The 23,974-nt window shown below is 42.6% G+C and overlaps 1 protein-coding gene and 1 long non-coding RNA gene across 4 annotated transcripts in view, besides 3 other annotated features; one reads left to right on the top strand and one right to left on the bottom strand.

The window, feature by feature from the left end:
• The window catches only part of Bmp3 (bone morphogenetic protein 3), a 29,639-nt gene extending 28,254 nt beyond the window's left edge, over positions 1-1,385 (bottom strand). For both annotated transcript variants that reach the window (NM_001310677.2, NM_173404.5), the window contains exon 1: positions 378-1,385. In NM_001310677.2, the coding sequence (NP_001297606.1) occupies positions 378-687 (310 nt within the window). In that variant the 5' untranslated portion in view covers positions 688-1,385. The remainder of the gene's footprint in view (positions 1-377) is intronic.
• Positions 1,293-23,047, top strand: Gm34563. 2 transcript variants are annotated; one of them, XR_389376.3, is made up of 3 exons: positions 1,293-1,373; positions 19,667-19,836; positions 21,855-23,047. It is a non-coding gene; the product is annotated as a predicted gene, 34563 (long non-coding RNA). The 2 variants fall into 2 exon arrangements; XR_389375.3 differs by lacking the exon at positions 1,293-1,373 and adding an exon at positions 10,111-10,554.
• Positions 1,298-2,161: a promoter, noted in NCBI's record as "0.8 kb minP fragment". NCBI's record gives the evidence for it as "EXISTENCE:reporter gene assay evidence [ECO:0000049][PMID:23451274]".
• Positions 1,298-3,003: a biological region, named in NCBI's record as "Bmp3 5' regulatory region". NCBI's record gives its function as "regulatory_interactions: Bmp3".
• Positions 2,499-3,003: a silencer, noted in NCBI's record as "CoreECR". NCBI's record gives its function as "negatively regulates promoter activity" and the evidence as "EXISTENCE:reporter gene assay evidence [ECO:0000049][PMID:23451274]".
• Positions 23,048-23,974: the final 927 nt, after the last annotated feature.

The following is a 23,974-nucleotide window of genomic DNA, read 5'->3' as shown; positions in this document are numbered from 1 at the left end:
AACGCTGCCAAAGCCCGTCGGAGGGAATTTATGCCGAGCAGAGCAATTAAATCATCAGCATAAGATCTCCGTAGGGGTGCCTGGAAGAGGGCTTCTGGACCCTGGGTGTCCTCCCTTGGCCTCTTTCCTGCTGCACCTCTAACTAAGCCTTGCCACTGTCCCAGCTTTTCTTCTGCTTTCCCGTCTCAGTTGGGCTCAAACTAGGCTTATCCGGAACGTCCCTGGAAAATTCCGAGAGGGCAGAGGGGACCAGACGGCAGCATATGAGAAAGGTCCCTACAGTGTACCGCCAGGAGACAGCGGAGTGGAGTGGCACGGCGGGAGGGGCTGTCCTCTGCACCCCGGGGTGGGATGGGCTCCCTCTCCCTCCCACTCACCTGCGGCTGCGGCTCTGAAGCTGCGGACCGTGTTACCACCGCGCAGGGGCTGAGGACCCGGGAGCTGCGAGCCCGGTGTCCGGGTAGCCTGGACTCTACTGCTGCCGCTGTACCTGTCATAGAGCCACAGCATATGCTCCGACACCTTGTCGTGCGGCCTCAGGTCCGGACTCGGGCTACCACCTGTCGCGCGGTCGCTTGGCTCAGTCTCACGGAGTCCCGGGAGGTGCAAGTTTGGTCTCTGTCCCTGTGCCAGGTTCAGGCAGAAGTAACCTAGCCATAGACAGAGCAGCCCGCGCGCCCCGGCCATAGCGAAGTCCTGCTGTCGCACCGCTCTACTTCGGGTCGCCCGCGACACCTCGGAGGCGAAAGGGACGGCGGCAGAGCCGGGGTGGTGCTCCAGCTGCGGAGCGGGACACTGAGAGCCGGGCACAGCTGGAGCGAGGCCGCGAGGGTCGGCAGGTGGGCTCTGGGTGGCAGCCGCGCCCGCTCAGCTCCTCTCGCCGGCCAGCCGGAGGGCGGAAGGTCTGGGCGAGCGCAGCCGAGTTGTCAAGCGCGGGCTCTCCCTTCCGTGCCACCTGAGACTGGGAACACCCGGCCGGGCTGCCGCTATGGGGATCTGGATCTGCGCTCCACCAGCCTGGGACGCGTGCCGGGGCGGGGTGTGCGCTGTCGCAGCCAGCTGAGTTCTCAGAGGACGTGTGGTGTGTGTGTGTGTGTGTGTGTGTGTGTGTGTGTGTGTGTGTGTGTGAAGACAGACAGACAGACAGAGAAAGAGGGAGACAGGGAGACAGAGACACAGAGACAGTGACGAACAGAGAGACAGAGATAGAGAGACTGGTTCTGTTCCTTCTTGTCCTGATCTGATCTGTCCGGTCCGCCTGCAGCGAGTTCTCCCTCTAGCCTCTGGCTCGCCTTCCTAAGGCAGCTGGAGCAAGACTACCTCCAGAAGAGAGAAGCCTGGAGCGAAGTAACCAGGGAGCCAGAACCAGAAGGGTAGGGAGAGACTAGGGAGGGCGCACGGGGAGGGGCAGGTGGCGCTGGCGAGGGGAGGATGGAGGAAGAGTAGGAGGGACTTTTTAAAAAATCTGAGCACAAGTGGCTACATTCCTCCTAGCAAAAAGGCAGAGGCAAGTAGCAGTTTCTTTTCCCTTATTTGTTCTTATTTTATTTTTTGTTTTTTGTTCCCTTTGTTTGTTGTAGAGGTTTTGGCTATTTGCAGTTTGCTTTGTATTCCGCTGATTCCATATAAAATCACCACTATACGAACACCACAGTTGGCTCCTTCCCTGGGACACTTGGAAGGGCCCTGTACCCAGACACCTGCGCTGCCCTCCTACAGCTTATTCTTCATAGAGTTTCTTTTCACATACATCCTCATCTTCTTCGGAGGAGATAAACAAAATGAAATTCCACCCCATGTTTTAAAAAGATAAGCTAACTACCACAAGTCCAGCTCGCACTGTCAGACCTCTCTCAATAGGTTTCCTTGAAGACAGCTGATGTGAGAATGAGTCAGGGCCTTTAGGAAGAACCTGGTGTGCAGACTCGAATATAACTAGTTCTGTTGTCCACGCCATGCCAGCACCCTATGGTGTCAGAGAAACATTAAACTGCTAGCCAGCACTGTTTACTGCAAATAACATATCCTAGGTACTTGTCATCCCCTGTGTCCAGACAGGATTTCACTGTGTAGCCAGGGCTGGCCTTGACCTCAGACCCCTGCTGCTTCAGCCTCTCTAGCACGCGGGATCCAGGCCTATATCACAAATCATGGGCCGTAGGCATTGTGCATTGTTTTCAAAGAACCTTCAAACAAATCCCATGTTGCAGACTAAAAGACTGAGAGAAAAGATGATTCCTAGCAGGTGGCAGAACTGGGCTCCAAACCCAGGGAGCCTGACTTGCCTGACTTCTACTCTAGGATCTCTACATACTTAAGAATGGAACGGACATTTAAATTGGCTTAAGCAGACTATGCCCTTGCCATGGCTCCTGGCAGTAGGACTCTCAGTCAATGTCCCTTTTGGGAAACTGTCCCATCTCTGGTGCATTGACATTTTTGAAAAGAAATAGGTTCGCAGGTCACAATGAGCCTTCAACATTTAGTTTCTCCTTTGTTGGGGAATGATAAACCCTCCTAGAGTTTTGTTGGAGTAATACTAGAAACCAGTACTCAGTGAGTGGCACAGGTCTGGTCTTTAGTAGACTCTCAATCCTTTTATCCCAAATTATCCCAAATGTATCCCAAATGCAGACCATGGTCTCCCCCTCTCAGTCACTTCTCAACCCACTGTTCAGCTGTTTGAATTCTGCCCTTAGTCACCCTGGGAACAGCTCTGCAGATAATGCCATAGACTTCAAGAGTGGTCGAGAGGCTCCAATGAGATCATGTGGGTGAGCTTCGCCTGGCATAGAACACATAATAGCTTTTGTGATTAATAATAAAAACCTAATTGCAAAATTCAATAGGCACTGGAAGGCTAACCCTTTGATTTCCCCTGTGAGCCTTTGTGTTCCCTCCCCTCTCTGCTTTTTCTCAGTTGTGTGAAATGTCCTTGCAGCAGCTTCCTGCTCTGCCTCAAAGCAAAGCCAGATGGAGAAGGAAGTCCTCCACTCCTCCTGCACAACGTGGTCACTGTGACCCATCAGTAGATAGTTTCTCACAGCCAGAGCCCTCAGGATGGAAACTCTATCCTCTTTCTCTCGGTATCTCCAAGGAACTGCTTCCCTCATGCCTTTAACTCTGGTTCATATTTCCACTGCACAATTTGTTGCCCTATAATCTATATGGTTCTTTTAATTTGTACCAAGCCACTGCACGGGGACTGGAAATGCTGCATACCTGCATGCCTTCGCTCCTTCCTAACTGAATAAACCTTCACTTCTCTGTGCTTGTATTTTCTCCATTGCTCAAATAACACACACACACACACACACACACACACACACACTTACACAGAAGGCCCAATATTTGGGGGATTGTACATTGGAAACCAGACCCTAGTCTATATAGCAAGACTAAGACCCTTCCAAAGGAGAGGGAAGACGAAGGGAGGGAGCAAGGGAGGGGATAAGAATGTTGGTGATGGGTGTGTGTGTGTGTGTGTGTGTGTGTGTGTGTGTGTGTGTGTAATATTAACATAGTTCCCAAGATATTTTAATTGCTTAGGGAGAGTTGTCTGAGTTTGAGGAAAATGGCCTGTCAGTATGTTATCAAACTATATCCGTCTTTATACTTTAGTGACCAACTATTAGATTTGAACCAAGCAAAGTAAAGGAGGTGTTCGACGTAGTGGAGTGATCCCTATTAGGGTCTTTCAGCTGTAACTCAGAGACTAGTATCTGGATATGGAAACCATTGAACCAAGTGGTAACACTAGGAGAAATCTAAACCCTAAACTGTTTTATGTCATGTACATAAATGCCCTACCAATGACTGGGCCATAGAGGAAACAGGGAATCCAGGAGTGGTGTGTCTAGAAAAGACAAATAGAGGTGCCCATCTCCTAAGCAACTCTTGAGGGAATTGATTTGAAAGCAAACTGCATTGGAAATGAACTGCTCCCTCATCAGCCCTCCTGAGGCTGCCTCTGTGGGATATGTCAAGACAGCAGGAGTGTGATTTCTGTTGTCAGAGCCATAGAGTCTCAGAGCTAGTCATCGAAATAGTTTCAATGTTGTTAGCATCTTTTGATGCCTGCTCTTCTAAAACAGTAAACAACTAGATCATAGGCTTTCTAATTCTGGTCAGATTCGGGTTTAGCGTTTCTTCATTTACGGAGGGGACTTCAGAGCTCAATACATCACTGGTACAAATACATCTCTGGTCTTGTACCTGATTCCTTTATTGTGTCAGATTGAGCTGTTTTAATTTTGGTTTGTTTAGATGGTTCTTCAAGACAGGGCTTCTCTGTATTGCCCTGGCTGTCCAGGAACTTGTTGTGCAGACCAAATTGGCCTCAAAGTAACAGAGAGCTGCTGGCCTCTGCCTCCGGAGTTCTGGGGTTAAAATATTGAACCACCATGTCCAAAATGTCATTTTAATTTTTAGTAATAGGACACTTCTGCTTTACCCTAGTGTTACTTTTTCATTTAGCTATGGAGACAGGGACTCATTCTCATCTCTTTCTTAAATGCAAAGAGTTGAAGAAAGGCTTTCTTATTGCTACAAACCACAGCAAAACACAATTTGAATTTTAGTGGAGTTTGTTGAATTGATCTCTACTTTTGGCTACAAAAGCCTAGATCTATATATATATATATATATATATATATATATATATATATATATATATGTGAATGTGCAGTGTGATATAGAATATATATATACTTAAGCACTATGTGTAACCAAATACTAAAATCTCCCCATCAGAATGGTTATTGAATACTCACTATGGCATAGCTAGGGCAGTTGTGATAACCTACATAAGATTTTCACTAACATTTCTCTGAGGATAAGGAGGAGGTATTTTGAGGAGCAGGCAGCATGTGAGGCCCCATCCTGCTCCCCGTGAAAATGTAAGCAGTTAGTGATTTTTGGGCAAGGGCTCTTCTTTATTGATGTAGACACTGGTTAGTTGCTCAGGCTCTTGTAGATAGCCCCTTACCCGTGCTCCTATATGTAACCACAATTAAATGAGCTGGATTGGACAGAGTTGTTTGTTGGTGTTGGTCTGTCGTTGGTGCCCCGGGAGTGAATCCTCATTTGTTCCAACAGCCCCGGGAGAGTTAACATTGCATCCTGTAAGGCTGCATTTGCAGCTGTGGGGCCTGGCTCCTGTCTTTTTTATGTCTCCATCTTTGTTTCATCTTTCCAGTAAATATTTAGCATCTGTTTTGATCGTGACACTTAATTTAGTGTCAAGAATAAGAAGATGATATCATAATGGTGTCTCATCCCAGGAAAAGAGTCTTCCAGGGACATGGGATAGCTTATTAATTAACTTTGGAAAAATTGATGTCATTTTGATTGACTGAGTGCTTTTTTTTTTTTTTTTTTTTTTTCCTGTTAACCATAGAAGACACACTGCACGGAAAAGGTGACATTGAACGGTTTCAAAGTTAAGAAACAGATTTTTCCAGGAGACTTTTAGATAAAATATTCAGTGCAGTCTCATTTACCCAGGGGTAGGGAGGCCATTCTTATGGATTGCTTTGCTTCTCGCCCAACATCCTCACCACATTTCCTCAGTTAAGTCCCAGTAACTGTGCGCTCCTCTTAGCAAGCTATCGGGACAGCTGCAAATAACATTGTTGACTCTGGCTTCTCTATGGGGCTTTGGCACCCACTTTTAATAAATGTATGGATACCCTGTTGATGCCATGATTTTTGCTATATGAAAAATGAAACTCGGCATTGCCACCCTGGAGGCATGGTCTTGCTTGAAAACTTTTAGAAATGACTCTGTTATCCGTTCAGTCACAGGATTCCATGTCTGGGCCTCTTTTCTGACGTTTCTCAGACCTTCACATCGAGTCCTTAGATTGCATCTATTCTTAAGTTTTTTTTCCTATCCACTTTCTCCACCTTATTTATTTTTATTGCACCCTCTTTCGTTGAGCTACTGATGTATTTTAAAACAGATTAGTTTTATAATCTCAGAAGTGGACCTGAGGGTTTCTATTTTTTATCTCACTCCAACCGTACTTGGTTTCTATTGCTGCGTAAGAAAGTACCACAAGCACAGAGGCTTGCCCAATGCCCATTTATCACCTCGCCGGTCTAGAGTGCAGGCAGGTGTGGGGAGTTCTCTGCTCTGGGCCTCACAATGAAACTGTTGGTCAATTTGGTGTTCTCATTTGAGGGCTCTGGAGAAAAGTCTTTTTCTGAACCCATCCATTTTCAACCATCTCTGTTGTGTTGTGTGATCGAAGTCTCATCTAGCCAGCTGTTTGCCAGGGTTTGTGTCAATTCCTGGACGCCACCAGCCATTTCTTCTTTCTGCTCCCTTCCATCTTTAACTAGCAGAGAGGATTTTCTTGTATGTTAACTGTGGTATTTTATAATCTCTCTACAGAAAAAAACAACACAACAATACAACAACAACAACAACAACATCAAAACCCAAAGTGAAACAAAAACAAAGATTAAAACCCTTCTTTTAAAGAGTTGACCTGAGGTTAGGCCCACCAATAGTTATCCCTGTCTTTCAAGGACAGCTTTGGCATTCGACCTAAGCTGCTTATCTCAGTGAATGCTGTCATACACACTGATTCTACCCACGCAGAATGGAGGGGTCCCTTAAAGATTCAGGTCACTAGGAGATGTTTTAGAAATCTGAGTTTTTAGAATGCTGAATGCTCTAGTATCCAAGCAGTCAACTACTGGACAGTCCATTCTTATTATAAACTTTCTCCCAGAGGCAATACAGAGCTGCACATTTCAACTACATTAAAAAAAAATCAAATTGAGACCTCAGGTTGGCATTTGAGCTTTTCAGATTTCCCCTAAACTTAAGTTTTGAGCATTCCTCTCTCACACACACTTCCACTCTCTCAGACACAGCAAGTGACTTGAGCATTCATCTCTTTCTCTCACACACACAGTAGGTGCTTTGGGCATTTGTCTCTCACACATTTCCACTCTCTCTCACACACGGTAGGTGCTTTGAACATTCCTCTCTCTCCCACATATTTCCACTCTCTCAGACACAGTAGGTGGCTTGAGCATTCATCTCTCTCTCTCTCACCCAGTAGGTGCTTTGTTACAACTTTCTCTGCTTGCAGGTGTCCTTTGCCTGCTTTGTGATTTTTCTCCACATAGAACTCCACGTAGTCCAAGGTGTTTTCTGTCACAGCACTCAGTGCTTCTCCTATAGTACTGAAGAGTCTGCTTACACTGCTCATTTGCTCTTATAAAGCAAGATCTACCTCTTTAAAATGATAGTGATATAAAACACACCCAGTCCCCTATCAGTGAGGGATACCAGGATCTGACCTCTGACCTCTGAATTTCCATCTGCTCCATTGTTTTCTTGTGGGTTCCTCTATCCACAGAATGTAGGGAAGTATTGTGCTATGTTCTTCTATGCATGGGGGTACTTGCTATGTTTTTTTCTGCAGGGAGGCACTATACTATGTTCATCTCTGTAGGGGGGGGTACTATGCTATGTTTTTCTCACTCATTCTGGCCAAGCTCAATAGGTATTTCACTCTCCTCTGGGTCACAGCATTGACATATTAGAACTTGCAAATAAAATTTGCTAAAGGATCATGGGAATAAACACACTAATATTAACACACAACTACACAATCTGTCTTGCATGACAGTTTTTCCTCTGGTTTTCTGGCTTTTAAAAACATGACAAAAATTTATGTGTGTTTCTGTGTGCCTGTGTGTCTGTATGAACATATGGCATATATGCAGGTGCCTGAGGAGGTCATAAGAGGCATTCAGTCTCCTCTGGATTCCGGGCTTCTAGAAGCACAAATGTCCTTACCCACCGAGCCATCTTTTCAGCTCCGGTTTTCTGTCTTTGGGTGATTTTCTTTGCAGTCTCTGCCTTTTTGTCAGTTTTGCAATATCACCAGATACAGGACATGCTACCTGCTGGTGGGACAGTTGGGAACAAGGTGACAGTTTATGGGGTTTTAAGTCTGGAGTCAAGACAGACACAGAGACTGAGAGGCAGATGTTCCTCTCCTATTTGTGTGTAGATCTTCACTGAGTTCCTGCTATGAACCATGCACATGATGTTCTAAAAGCTTCCATGACTTCCTACATTGAGCACAGGGTCTTAAAACATCGAGAAGTTTCGTCAAATGAACAAAAAAGTCACAGAAACACCTTGAAGATAATAAATCAGAGTTGTAGGATCAAGGGCTGTGCAGGGAGTGGAGCATTGCTCTGTGATACTGAGGTCAAGAAAGGACAGGATTTGAGAGGGAACTTGGATGATCTGAACAGCCAGTACAAGACACTCTGCAAGAAAGCTGCCCGGGACAAGCATAGAGATGGACGAGGATGGCCTGCTAGGCATCTTCTAGTGACCAGTTCCCACTGTTTTCTACTAAGCACCATCGAATGACAATCTCTCACTCTCTAGAAATTTACATAAAATATTAGTCATCCTGGATCCATTCTCTGATTTATATAGCAACATCAAATGAGAATGTAAAGCTGTCTTGGGTGTGGGGAGAGCTGGTTGTAGCTTCCCATCAACTTACTTTTGTTAGTCTTTGATGTAGGGATTGGACAAGCATAGAGATGGACGAGGATGGCCTGCTAGGCATCTTCTAGTGACCAGTTCCCACTGTTTTCTACTAAGCACCATCGAATGACAATCTCTCACTCTCTAGAAATTTACATAAAATATTAGTCATCCTGGATCCATTCTCTGATTTATATAGCAACATCAAATGAGAATGTAAAGCTGTCTTGGGTGTGGGGAGAGCTGGTTGTAGCTTCCCATCAACTTACTTTTGTTAGTCTTTGATGTAGGGATTGGTTGTCTAGCTTTTCTTCTTGCTGTCTCCTTCAGGGTTCTTCTACAGGATCGTCTTCTATAGGAATACCCACGTATTCCATATTTGCTGACTCAGTGGAACTGAATGATGACACGTGGAATGAGTGTCCCATTAAGTCCGCCAAACCCATTTGTTTCTCTTAGAAAATGCATTGAATTAAATCATTTTTCTATTCTTATAAAATAAAACAATATGATTTGCCATTTGTTTACTTTCTCCTTTTGTAAAAGTCACTCAACTTGTTTTCAATTAAGGCATTCCTTAAAGTTTTAACGATATGAAAATTAAAGATGACTAAACAAATATAATAAGAGAGAAGAATTAGTCAGTTCCTCGAGGGCACAGGCTGTGCTTTATATATTTCTCCATCACCCATAGTCACAGGACTCAAACAAAACCAAAATTAGCATTTTAGAACATACTTTCCACTCGCACTTTTTCTTTGCCTAGGGTGTAGAATATTTCTGTGTGTTGATTATATCTTTATAATCATATAGTATTTTGATTTTTTTCTACTTAATTAAAAATAGAAATTATGAGGGCAGCATATCTCTTTCTACAGTATTTTATTATCCTTTTTAATTAACAAATCAGAACAGCATGCATACAGAGTTTCGTAACTGAGCAGCGTATGTACTTGACTGTACTTTTCTTTATGTTACTGCATTCTACATTTTCTAAGTCTCACTTCTAAAAACAGTGCTATAAGAATTTATCACAACATCCATAAAAAACAAGCTAAAAGTCGACTTGCACCAATTGTCTGTTCCCATCAATGACATGCTTCGAGTCAAGCCTTAGTCATATTAAAAAGAGCTTTATCTTATGTGCTCCAGTAACTCAGGAGCCTGGAAGGGTTAGCCTGGGAGCTGCTTCCACGGTTTTCCGCCATGCTGCCTATGGACTCTGCCTCCCGGATGGATCCTCTCATAAGCCTAACCAGTGTCTCTCCATAGACTGTTCAGGTCAAAAAGCTGTCCTTACATTCTCAACAGCCTCTGATAGGCCTTCCTTCAGCAGTGGTACCTCCTCTTTCTCTCTTTGTTTCTCTTTCCCTCCTTTCACTTTCCCCTCTGTCTGCCTGTCTTTTTCTCTGTTTCTCTGTCTGTCTCTATCTCTCTGTCTCTGTGTCTCTCTCCTGTCTGTCTGTCTGTCTGTCTGTCTCCATGTCTTTCTGTCCAGTTCTGTAGGTAGTTGTTTTAGTGTGTCTCTTGACCTTAGAAACTGACTTTTAAAAATTATTTTCTCTTTAGAGCCCTTCTCTGCGTTTTCACCCCACTCCTTTGGTGATTATTCTTACTGAAGTGAGTTTCAAAACAGGAACACAAGTACATATTTTATACATGGCCACTGTGTCACACATGACTCAATGATCATTTCCATTCTCATTTCTGCCATGACTGCTCTCACGTAGGAGGGGCCAGAAGGCTCTCGTAGGGATGAGTCTTGTGGTTCTCCCTCTCCTTCACGGTCTCTGTGTTCCCCTCTTTTTACCCTCCTCCATGCCTTCGACCTCCCCATACCATGTGTAGATGCTGTGGGACAGGGGATGGACGATGGTACTGACCCTCCTGGATCTGGAGCTTAGTCACTGAGGGAGGTGATCTCACCCGTGACCCATTCATTAGCTTCTCACCCTCTTGACTCCAGGTGTAGCTGCTCAGATGACCCACGTAAAACCTTAACAAGACCAGTTAAAGTTGCTGAGGTAAGATGACAGCGACTTTAGGTACATAGATGGATGGGCGGGGGGACTATTTTATTCGTTCCTTTTGCTTCAGAATTTCCAGGTATCTCTCTTGTCACTTCTTCCTGGAGGGAAGTCATTTGAAGCTGCTGCCCCTGGATATCTGCCCACAGAAACGCAAACAGCTTTCCATGACCACAGATGATCATCTACCAACAACTCCCCCACCCTGTTTTTCAATTTTTGAACTCTGAGGCTAATTCTTGCCTTATAAAATTAAGATCAAGATAACTCTGGCAAGGAGCCAGCCCCTGCAAACAAGTTTTTTTTTTTCTGGGCAATGAAGAGTGATTGCATAAACACTATATAAATATTTCAAGTATCCATGCTGCTGTAAACAGGGCAGAAGTCCCGAAAGGCACTGGGAGAGTTCAATGGGATCTGACCAGACAGGAACTACAATGAAGTGGAAGCTGAAAAATCCTACATAGTACAGTTCACAGAGCTATGGCTGTTCTGTTTCCATAATCCCACATTCTATTTTTCAGCATGCCACACATTTTTATTGAATTGTATATTTTGTAAGTAGTACAGATAAATGGGATTTCATTACCTCTGTAACTAGTTCAGTATATATTTTGAATCTCTGACACTTCATCAGTTTGACTCATTGACAAGAATTCCCCCTGACACATGTCTGTCCTGCAATGGTTGTTCTTGCTGAAGCTACCCTGTGGCAAATTTCCCTGGAATGAGACCCAGCGGTAGAGTTCAGCCTGAACTAACAACCTTGTTCCGACCGGCCAGCTTAAGACTACCCTTGTTTCCTGGGGCTTCCTGCACGACTCCAGGTGGTTCTGATGGGGCACATAGGCATGTGAGAGCTAGTAACGGCATGAATGGGCACCTGAGCACACACACATCTCTCCTGAGAGCCGGCTTCCGGACGAGTCATTCCTTGTGCCAGGAAAGCTCTTTGCTTGTTTGGTGAATCACTATTGAAGAGTGACGAAGAGGAGCCAGGGCACAGTCAGCGAGGGCACAGTCAGCGATTCCTCTTTCCGATGTGTGAAGAGAAGGGGAGACAGAGAGAACTTTCTTTCTCTTTTTCTTCTCTTTTTACCTGATTGTAACATTGTCCCTTACATTGATAGCAAACACTTATTCCCTTTTAGCAGAAACGAATTCCAGTTTATGTCTCCTTCAGAGAAACATCTTTTCATTATGACAGTGATGGAGGCCTACTCTGAGCAGTCTCCCTCTAGGTTCAATGGTTCTTTATAATGCAACACTCTTCTCTAAATCATTGGCATGATGCATGTCCTAAAGATGTGGGAGTGGTCCTCAGGTTCCAACTTCCTAAGTGGCAACCTTTCTCCTGAATCATTTAGAAAATTTTCTATTTAAAATTAATGAAGAATATCTAATGCAAGTCACAGCCAAAGGTAGAGGCAACTAAGAATCTTCCTGGTGGCTTCAAATTTTTGTCTAAGAAGGGGTTTTTATAAGAAGGGGTTTTTAAATGTTGTCAATCTCCTTGGAAATATCATGGGAAATGCCTGTCCTGCACAGTGAAAAAAAGCCCACCAGCGGCAGGGTTTGCATTGTGTTTCCAGGAAACAATTCACTTGCAAACAAAAGGTGGGTACAAAACCCAGATCCACACAATGTTGGAACTCTTCCCTCCCTGTTGGGGTGGCAAAGCCAGAAACACAGGATCCCAGCCTCACATAAAAGACTCTCCCTCTTTTTCACATTTCTCTTTAACATCATGTGAGACCTCCCATTCTGACTGACATAGGAGGAAGTTTCTCAGTGGAGATGGTCTCCAGGAATCAAGGTCCAGGGGTGCAGGGCCCCTGGGTAGGACACTCTGTGCTTTAGGGACAGGAGCAAGTTTTACGTCAGAGTCAACGAGTTCCTTTTCTTTGGCGCTTGTCAAGCGTCCAGCTTTCAAAAGCCCCCCAATAAAACAGAGATATTCCTGGGAAGGCTAACACCTTGAGCACTATCTACTGGTATCAGTTAACACCTTATAGGCAACTTAGGAGCATTGCCAAAGATTGGTACAGGAGGAAGGGGAAGTAGGAATAGTGCCCAGCATGGAGAACTCCTTCCATGTGCTCAACTCAGGATCAGCCCTGTTCAAGGTCTCAGAACAAGTGGACTCTGTCTTACCTCAGTGGCCTTGGACAAGTGAGTTCTTCAGCTTAGCTAGTTCCTAGTTTACCTGTTAATTGGAGAGCGTAATTATTTTTTATCTCATGAAGGGTGTTGGGAGAATTTATGGCCTATAAAACATTTGAGATTTTCAGTGTGAGGCAGTTCACAAGTACAAAGTATTATTATTTGTTTTATGGTGGGACTGTAAACGGGATTAGGCAGCCGTAGAATGTTGATATGTAGTGGAATTGCTTTATCTGTATTCTGTAGAGAGTTAGGTCTACTTGTATCCGTAACCAGGTCATGGTAGAAGTCCCACTAAATAATGATGAATATAGATTAGGTCCTAGTGTAAAAGCGATGCTGTTGGATTTTATTACCCGACACAGGTGTTTTATGGCATTCCTTATCTATGAGTAATATCCGAATGTGGAGCCTAGCCCAGCTCAAAGTCAGTGGGAGGAAGAATTTTTATTTTTCAATCCTGTGAAAAAGTGAGAAGTCCATCTTTTCTTTCTCAGTAGTCATCACTGCCTCCGTTCTCGCCAGCAAGACATACTGACATCCGAGCTGGCTTAGACTTACTGCTTGTTTTTATCTTCTCACGTGTAAAATTAGGACCAGGATACCCACAATGACATCTCAATCAGTATTTACTAAGGAATTCACAGCGACTCCCCAGGGACCAACATTTGACATCTGAACTTCTCATTCCAAAGTCCGAGAACATTTATCAGTCTACTCTGTCAGCTTCGTTTTCCTTTCCATTTTCCCATAAACTCAGTACATCTAATCTATTTGTTACAAATAGCCCAGCCTCTGATGTCAGTCCTATGGTTCTGATGGCAATCTGAGAACTTAGCAACTATTTAGTAGGGCTGTTTAATGTATGGATAAATAATTTCAAACCTGAAATCCTTTCCCCATTTCTTTCCTCTAATCTGTGTTTCCTCAACTCTCAGAATTTGGTTCCTGGGACGTCTTTCTGATTCTGTGGGCTATATCAGTGGATGCACATGTGTGCATAATTACTGGCTCTCCATGACCACACCCATATGAGTATTGTGCTCATCCTTCTATTTATTCCTCTGATTTTCTGCTTAAAAATGCTTTTGGTTTAATATATACATGACATGTTTTGCATGAGAGAACAAGCTTAGATGTCAGATCTGAGCCTTGGATTTCTTCTAATCTAAATATGATCTTAATTTAATCAAGTATCTCTTATTTAATGGAGAGAGTACTTATTTCCAATTTACTGACCCTCCCTAAGGGGCGAGCAGGTCCTCTGTGTAAAACACACACACACACACACACACACACACACACACACACACACACACACACTGCAGTGCAAAGTTAATATTATTTAACTTGTAATTATCTCATATCTGAGATCATCAGAAGAATTCTACGAGTCTATATAACACTATTGCTCCTTCTCACTAGGCAAGGTGCTGCTGACGGCATTACTTTAGAAGATCACGGCCAGTTTGCTTAGAACTATTTCAGTCTTAGTGTGTCTCACACAAGCAATGCCTTACACAACCGAGGATGGTTGTTCACAGTATTAGTTAGGGGTTTTCTAGAGAATTAGAAAAGGATAGAAAAACTAAGGGGGCACACATACATACATACATACATACATACATACACACACACACAAACACACACACACACACACACACAGAGAGAGAGAGAGAGAGAGAGAGAGAGAGAGAAAAGGGGATCATATTTAGTCTGAAAATATGAGGCTTCTCCAAAATCCAAAACTTTTGAGTACCAAAAAATTATTTTAAAAAGCAAAAAAATAAAAAAAATAAAACAATACAATACACAACAACAATAAAACCTTTCAGATCCTGCACTACTTAGAGTTTCAGCCTGGGATTGGGATGATCAGCTGGTGAGATCTATACAAATATTTCAAAATCTAAAACCCCAGAAAAATCTACTCACAAGCACTTCATGTAAGGGACATGCCATCTGCATCTAACTATCATCTATCTATATAGGAATATTTATATATCTATAGCAATCTCTCTTGTGCACTCTCTGGTTCTCTCTCTCTCTCTCTCTCTCTCTCTCTCTCTCTCTCAGTCTCTCTCTTTTGTGCAAGCTCTCTTTCTCCCCCTCCTCCTTCTCTCTATCTCTGGGTCTCTCTCTTTTGGGTAAACTCTCTTTCTTCCCTTCCTCCCCCCTCTCTCTGGGTCTTTCTTTCTCTTGTGCACTCGCTCTTTCTCCCCATGCCTCTCTAATTCTTCCTCTTTCTCTTTCATAAGGGTTTGGCTCTTATGGCCGTGGGTCCAGTAAGCAGGCCAGCAGCATGAAAGCTAGAGAAGGACCTGCCTGCTGTGGTTGGAGAAAGCCACCTCAGCCTTTGCTCTTAATAGCTTTACTGGTCAGATTCGATCTACCTATGGACTCAGGGTATCAGGGTAATCTGCACTATTGAAAGACAGTGAGTTCTATATGCCAATCTCACCCACAAATAGTACAGCAACATCTTGTTATAACAAGATGTTGTAACATTCAAACCATTCTGCTCTGATAAAAGAAGTAGGTACCATAACCTAGCAGAGTTAATGTAGTATTGGATATTACAGAGTCTTTTCTTTAATGTTTTTTGAAACTTGTAAAGTCTCCAACACCATGATCATAAGAAAAAGGATGAGAGCATATTTCAAGAAGGAAATGGACAAAAATATAGATATTTATTGTGTCCTTTTATAGCTGAAATATGAAGATGAGACCCATCCTTACATTTGATGTAGAATTGTGAGTTACAGGTGCTGGAATAGCTGCCTTTCTATTAGATGATACCCAGTTTATCTGAAAGTATGAAATACAAGGCAGGTGGAGAGAGGGTTGCTTTCTATGTACTGTGTATCTCATCAATGTGAAATAATTATCTTCTTAGTTCTTAGTCTGTGAGCCAAAGAATGGTTAGGGTATAGAGGCAGTATATATATGTACATATACTAAATTACTCAGTGATTTGAAAGACTCTATCAATACATGGTATTGCCATTTAAGTCTGTATTAAAATTCTTTTTAAAATTGTTCATAGAGCCAGGTGGTAGTGGTATATGTCTTTAATTCCAGCACTCAGGAAGCAGAGGCAGGCAGATCTCTGTGAGTTCAAGGCCAGCCTGGTTTACAGAGCAAGTTCCAGGATATCCAGGGCTACACAGAGAAACCCTGTGTCAAACAAACAGATAAGCAAGCAAACAAAAAACTGGAAAAAATGATGTATAAGGCAGACAAAGACGTGAAGGGATGAGAGGGATGGGTGAGTCAGGATGGCACTTACTGTGCAAGCGTGAGGATCTCACTTCACATTTCTAGCACCCATGTCAAAGCAAGGCAGAGCAGTGAGTGCCAATGATACTAGTACTGGGGAAGTGGAGACAGGGGGATATCTGGAGTTTGCAAGACCCTGCCCGTCTAACTGGTGAGCATCTGTTTCACGGAGAGACCCTGTCTCTAAAGCTAAGGCAGAGACTGAAGACACCCAATGAAGACTTCTGGCTTCTGCATGCGTGCACACAACTGCACACACATGAACATATGCACATGTTACTTTGGACATGAAAACTACAGATCTAGGGATCATTCCTACTGATGCACTTGAGGATATATCTATGAAGCTACTCCCGGAAGTGGTGCCCTATCTATGTTCTAGAACTTAATCATTACTTATGGAAGTTTCCTCCCACACTCTTGTTTTGAAATGAATTTTTAACAGAGTCAATCCTCTGTCATGTTAAGTATTTAGCACAGTGATTGTTATTCACACATCTTTGCACACATAGCCAACTTTCAGATTTATTCATCTTGTATGGATTGTCTCTCTATCTGTGGATTCATCTGGTATCATTGTACTCTGATCAGTACCTGACTTGGCTCTCCCTTCTGTGTACCTTGTCCTGAGTCTGAGAGGACATACCTAGAATCCCATGTTCTTATTCAGTGTTAGGTCAGCTTTTATTTAGCATGTGACGGCTACAGAGAGATTAGTCAAACACTCATGTCCCAAACACTTGTGTTGACCATGTATGAGTGCTATTCGTTTCAGTGTCGTCCCTGCAAGCCGGACCTCAGTTCTTGGTGTCCACATTATGCCAGGGAGTTAATCAGGCCTGGAAGAGTTAGTTGATATTTTAAGGCCAGAAAGAAAACAAGGTAAAAAGTATGTTTTGAACCCAGCCACTCAGATTCCAAAACCTATGCTTCGAGTCCTTATGTCACACAATTTGCAAGAAGGCATTAAGGTTAAAGACTTTAGTTATTATTGACTTGGTTACTTCTTAGATGGATGTCCTGAAGTAAGCTGCATTTGCTCTCCAAATCTCTATTTCTTTATAAACAGTAGCAATAGTTACAAATCGCAGTATTTATCTTTCTCAGATTCCGTGTCTGTAAATTTACCTACTTGCTGAAATTAACTGTGTGAACTTGACTAAGGATGGGACACATCTGAAGCTATGCATGTGCATGCACAGAGGGGTGAGACTGTGAGCTGTGTAACATGAACATGACCAAGGCAAGACCCTCTCTCTTATTCTGCTGGTGCTAAAAGCAGCTGTCTTTTTTTTCACATAGTCTTCTTTTGTGCTCTTTGTTAGTGATTTTGCCTTTAGAACAACCCCCCAACCATAATATTAAAGTACTGGTCAACATTTTTGAGCCTGAGAGGGCTTGCTGCAAGGTATTGTAGAGAGAAAAAAGGCATTGGATACACTTCATTCAAGCATGAGGGACAGTGCTTCCAGCTGAGTACAGTGGTAATGAATCAACAGTATATATTAGATAAGAAGCCTTTGAATAGAAACCCATGTAAAACCAAGTGATATACTGATTCCTGAATGGAAATATTATGGCCAGAGACTCCCTGTATGGCAAGGATTTAGTAGACACTAGCTCAATATCCATCATGACTTTAGAGAACAAAACAACTTCGAAGATGATAATTCACTCTTTGCCATATGGCCCTCATACAGATGAAGATAATACAGTTTGTCTTGCAAAAAGTAAGAACTCAGTAAATTATCATTGGCCGCCTTTGAACACTCCAGTATCATTGTAACTTAGAGGTCACTTAGTGCAGATCTTACTTCCGTGTTTCCTCTGCCGCCTCCCAAAGGCATGTTTATAAACACACGTTGAACTCTCCCATGGGAATCACAGATGTTATCGGAATGGGAGAGCAGGAGAATATTGAGTACATCATCTCCATCAGATGTGCAAATATGGGATACAGAACAGAATCCAGCCACCCTTCTCACCTAAACATGCTTGTTGTTTAGTTCTCATCAAAAGGATGAACCACGAGTAAAATAAATTGGTAAGTTTCTACCTGCTCACACATAGAAGAATGGAATCTTCTGTGTATTTTAAAGCTGACAACCATCAAGACCCTTTGAGAAGAAAAACCATGAAGGAAGCTTTGAGAAGACCTGGAGGAACTCACACACTGGAGGAAATCCTGATCTGACAAGATACTGTTTTAGAATTTCCTATATCTGTTTCTCCTCAGAAATCCATGTAAGGACACAGATCATACTTAATTATTTAAATGCCTTGTGAATTTTCTTTAAACTTTTCCTCCAAAATGAGGATAATTTCTTGACATCTTCAATCCTGTTGCCCTCTTCTCAAAGATATGGAGGCTGGAAGGATGCTGCATCTGTTAAGAGTATTACTGTCTGCTCATCCAGAGACCCCAGGTGTGATTCCAAGCACCTACAAGAGGACTCACAACCATCTGTCATTCCAATGCCAGAGCACTCTTCTGACCAACACACTCTTCTGACCTCTGAGGACACCAGGCTCACACATGGTGTATACACATACATGCAGTGAAACCCACCTATATGTATAAAATAAAAATAAGTAAATTAATTAAGATATTATTTGCTGGAAAGAAAAGAGAGTTACAAGATCACTTTCAAATGATAATCATCTATCCAATCTTCTTTTTCAATACTTTTTAGAAAGATTTATTATTTTTTACACATATCTGTATGCATCTGTATGCATATCTCTGCATCATATGTACCTGGTATCTGTGAAGTCCAGATGAGTGCCTCGGTTCACTGGCACTGGGGGTACAGGGAGTTGTAATAAGCATCCATGTGGGTGCTGGGGAATTGAACATGGATCCTCTACAAGACGCAGCAGGTACCCTTAACCCCTTTGCCATCTCTCCAATCTCTAGGCCAATGTATTTCACTGTGCCGATCATGAGTTCTAGTACCACTCTACTGGGAAAGGCAAGGCAACCTCAGTAGATGAACAGAGCAGACTCCTGCTCAACTGGAGAGGCTAAGATTGGATTTGACTCTCTACAGGAAGTTCTACAGCCCAGAAGGGATTTTTGACTCTCTCTCTCGCTCTCTCTCTCTCTCTCTCTCTCTCTCTCTCTCTCTCGCGCGCGCGCGCGCGCGCTCTCGCTCTCCCTCTGGCTCTCCCTCTTGCTCTCGCTCTCTCGCTCTCCCTCTCCCTCTCGCTCTCGCTCTCGCTCTCTCACTCTCCCTTTCGCTCTCCCTCTTGCTCTCGCTCTCTCGCTCTCTTGCTCTCGCTCTCCCTCTCGCTCTCACTGTCTCACTCTCTCGCTCTCTCTCACTCTGTCTCGCTCTCGCTCTCTCGCTCTCTCTCGCTCTGTCTCTCTCTTGCTCTCTCGCTCTCTCGCTCTCTCCCTCCTCCCCTCCCTCTCCTCTCTCTCTCATGACCCCATATTGCTTAACCTATAGAGGATGCCTAAGAACTCTTGCAGAGTGAATGACAGAATGAGTCTGAGGTCCTAGCTTAGCGCTTAGTACAACACGGTATCTCCTTCTTACCTAAGTCCTGTAGAACAGGGTTAGAAAAAACAATGGCTTTTGGTTTGTTTTATCTTTTTGTTTGTTTGTTCATGGTTTTTTTTCTTTATCTGATATTACTTAGACTTTACTTTTGCCTTTTAAAGTCAGGTTTCTGATCCCTAAGGCCCCGCTGTGTTCAGAAAAGGAGATGCCCACTCTGTGGAAGGACATTCTGAAGAATAAATGAGCTGTTGCTCTTCTCTGACAATTTTGGCAGGATGAAGGGCAGCTCCACCTGAAGAGCAACCGTAGCTCCAGCGAGGCTGCATTACAGGTGAGCCAAGCCCTGCCCCACCCTTGACCTCTTGACCTCAAGGGCTGCGGAGTTGCGGCCCTTCTAGCTTGCCTTTTCTGTTACTGTGTTAAAGGCTGAGTTGACTTGCTCTCTTGACTTTCTCTGCTTCTTAGAATGATTCGTTCATTTAAACTAAGAAGACTTTTCTATTAAGCCTTTCTCTCCAATTTTTACTTTCTTTCCTCTTTTGTTCCATGATGCCTCAGCTGCTTATAAATCTTGTCAGGTGACAAAGACCTGGTCCTTTTATTAGTACATTTATTATTATTATTATTATTATTATTATTATTATTATTATTATTATTATATTTATTCCTCAACACAACTCTAGTGATTGTTTCCTTGTCCTCAAGCCATGTTAATACAGCAACCTTAGTTGGCAGTCTTCAAACCTCTTCAGTCTCTCCACCCTCCCTCCTGTTCACCCACGCTGTAAGCAGCTGGCACAGTTCTCTTGCTCTCATATAACCTGATTGTGACTTTACTCTGAGAAAAGCCGCAGTGAATGTTTTTCATTGCCCACTTCAGCCAGGAAAGAGGACCTCAGCACATCTGGGCGTAGGCACAGATGTTCTTCTGATCTAATGACAAAGTGGAATCTGGGTCCACCTTTGTTCACTGCTCTATGCCCGGGATTCAACTTGGCCTACAGCATATTCATAAGTGTTTATGGCTCCTGTTTGGTTGAACAAATCAATTTCAAAGAGTAGAATTGTCTTTTAACTGCTATTTGAATTCATACATAAAATATCTAATTCTATGATACTGCTTACACACATGCACTCACATGGACACTGTGTCTACAAGGAAATACAACATGCATTTAGTTTCACTCCTATTATTTCTTTATCATCTATCTATCTATCTATCTATCTATCTATCTATCTATCTTCTATCTATCTATTTGTCTATCTCTGCATCTGTCATATCTATTTATAATCTATCTATTTTATCTATCATGTATGTATGTACCTATTTATCATCTATGTATCTATCATATCTCTATCTATCTATCTATCTATCTATCTATCTATCTATCTATCTATCTCCATCCATCCATCCATCCATCCAGCCAGCCAGCCAGCCAGCCAGCCAGCCAACTGTTTTGAACACTTCAACATTGTATATCGAACATTCAAGAAACAGCAATGAAGCCTTGGTGACTGATGTTTCTGCCTTCATAAGCTTGCCTGGCTATTGCTTTTATTCAGATTTCAGAAAGCTTTAGAATAGGGAGATGATGTCAGGGTGGCCGTGTCATTAAATATTTTCTCGCCCCGTTTTTCCCCCACATTGCAAGTGAGTCTTCAGTTTCATCCGCCACTGTGTAGTTGGTAGAAATGGTTAGCAGGAGGATTCACCTGTGTCTTGCCTCTGTCAGCCAGTCCTCCCAGTCCTCCACTGTTGACCGCTCTGCCCGTTACAGCTTCAGACCTTTTTTTCCTAGATGGTACAAAGCTGGGCTCAGCTGTGACTTTTTAATTAGCTCTCCTGGGATGAGCTTGCTGGCTTTTTATACTTCTTTTTGGTTTTTTTATTCCTTGTTCCCCTCTCTTCTTCATGTCTTCCCTGCATGTTTGTGGTCTGGCCTCACATCTGCCCTTGGCCCAGGGGGCAATTTCCAGCTCTAGGCATTGTCTATTTTCTTTCTTTCTTTTTTTTTTCTTTTTCCTTTTGTTTTATAAAAGAAGATCTCCCTCATGACAGAAAATACACATCTGCATTTCAATAGCAAGTCCTGGATATGTTTATAAAATACCACCCACGTGTAATGAATATTTAACCTAGGAAGTTCTGGTTCTGCTCCATGTCTGTCCACCGTGAAAACCCTTCAGCTTTCAGGAAAGGGCCATGCTTTTCAGCCTGGGTCAGCCCAGCTATGAGGGCAAGTGAAGGTTAAAACAGCCCTGCCTAGCGCCGGGTGCTCCTGCACTCTGACCCTGTGATGAGTGTACTTCAGCTCAGGGAGGTAACTGTTCTTTCACACCTTGTTCCAGTGCTTGACCCATAGGAGGAAACGCTGACGCCTTCGTACTCCACACCTGTCCCAGAGAGGTCCAGTCACTCCAGAGAACGAGGAACGCAGTCTCTTGCTTCTTCTTGTGCCCCAGTGCCCACGATGTCCTTTCCCACTCTACTTTTAACTTCATCCCACATCTGGAGATATGCACACAATTTAGTGGGAGAAAAGTCGACCAAATAGTAGTTTGTTTGTTTGTTTGTTTGTTTGTTTGTTTTGAGGAGGTAAGATAAAAATTATGTATATGTTTGTGTACTTCAGAGAACTCATTTGAAAAAAAAATCCTAAGGCACTTTGGAGCAGGAAGGATTGTGAATTCTTTTTATTTTGATAACTATAACTATTTTTCTAAGGAAGAGCTAGAGGTTCAGAAAGATTGTTATTTTTCTAACAAACAAAGCACACACCTCACACATTATTCTGCTGTTTCCATCTCCTTATAGAACAAACTATAGTTCATTGATATGTCCATTCACCTGGAGGACACACCCAGAACTTGCTATGAGTGAGGCTTAGTATTGACTGCATGGCTGGGCTAGACAATATGCTGTGTTAAATTATACAGCTTGAAGTTGTTCAAGCAGTGTCTTAAAGAACCTTTTTGTCCCCTGCCCCCCCCCCCCACGCCCAACAGGTTGACAGCTTTGGCTCTGCACAGTTGATTCTTACGTGTTCAATCATTGCTTCCCCTCATGGACTCATAAGAGCTGGCTTTTGTGAGAATCAGGGCCTCATAAAGACTGTATTTTATAATAAGAATTTTTCAGGACATGGTGGACTTTCATTTGTTGGCCTCATATCTTCCTGTTAATAGATTTTTTTTTCTGTATCATTCTACCTATTTTGGTTTTCTATGGAAAGGCAGAGGAAGCTGCCCTTAGAACACATATAACAATATTTTGTGTTCTAAGCAAAAAGTATGTTGAGGCATTTCGTTCCAACTTAGTCTTTTATTAGATATAAAGATGTAATTAAAAAAATAATATACAAGTGTTGGATAATAGGTAAACAAAAGAAGTGATAGTAAATCAATGTGTTTTGTTCAGTGTTTGAAGTACTTGGTCCTACTGTGATTGGTAGTTCAAGTTATTTGACTACGTGACTACGTACGGGGAGAGAAAGAAGAGAGAGAGAGAGAGAGAGAGAGAGAGAGAGAGAGAGAGAGAGAGAGAAACTACCATCAAGAATAGTTTTCCTTTAGTGAGATACTAAGACAAGAAAATATCAGCATTGTTGAAGACATGAAAAAGAACATTTTTTGTATTGTGATAGAGTTCATTATATAACACCATGCTAATAACATACTATAAGCTAAAACCAATAATAGTTTGAGAATTGGTTAAATTATACCTACAGATTCATAACTCTAGTACAAAGTACACATTCTTCTATTGTAGAGAGCCATTGTTTGGTAGAATTGGAGACAATCTGCCAGAGATACATTCTGAGTTCTGAGAGTCACTTTTGAAATGGAAATATAGTACCTCTATATAAACCTTGTCCAATACTTAATTAAACTGACTGATATTTTGCTTATATATAATGTCTATTAGAAACAATATATGCTAAATATATTATATGTAAGATATATTACTGACCAAGGGAGTAAAAAATAATCAATAATAATAATATATGATAATAATTTAATTTTGCAGATAAAGAAACTATAGATAGCCCCTGGGGTTAAATTATATCTCCTACTTCAAATAGCTAGCAAGATTGAAAACAATCATTTTTTTAGAATCATGGAATTTTAGGATTAATGCCAAAGTTTATTTTATGCCATAATATTTTGAAATGCTATTTTCTTACAAGGCTCACTAAGGTAAAAAAGTTTACTCTATCCATATTTTCCCCAACAAAACCCAGCTTGATAGCAACATAAGAAGACAATGAGTAATTTCAGGTGCTGAGCAGAATAGAGCGTTTTGAATATTATTTGTGTTCTTCGGAGTTGAATGCTGATGTGATAGTAATCGGAAACTGGGCTTTGGGGAAAATGGTGAAGCGGTGAGGGAAATGGTCTCCAAGGTGGCCAGTGCTGAGGTACCAGTTCCTTTATTAGGAGGTAAAGCAGGCGCCCTCTCCTCCTTAGTG

This window comes from Mus musculus, chromosome 5, assembly GCF_000001635.26.
Source record: "Mus musculus strain C57BL/6J chromosome 5, GRCm38.p6 C57BL/6J".
Classification (NCBI taxonomy): domain Eukaryota; kingdom Metazoa; phylum Chordata; class Mammalia; order Rodentia; family Muridae; genus Mus; species Mus musculus.
Note: the sequence above shows the minus strand (reverse complement) of the source record. Positions and strands in the feature narration are given on the sequence as shown.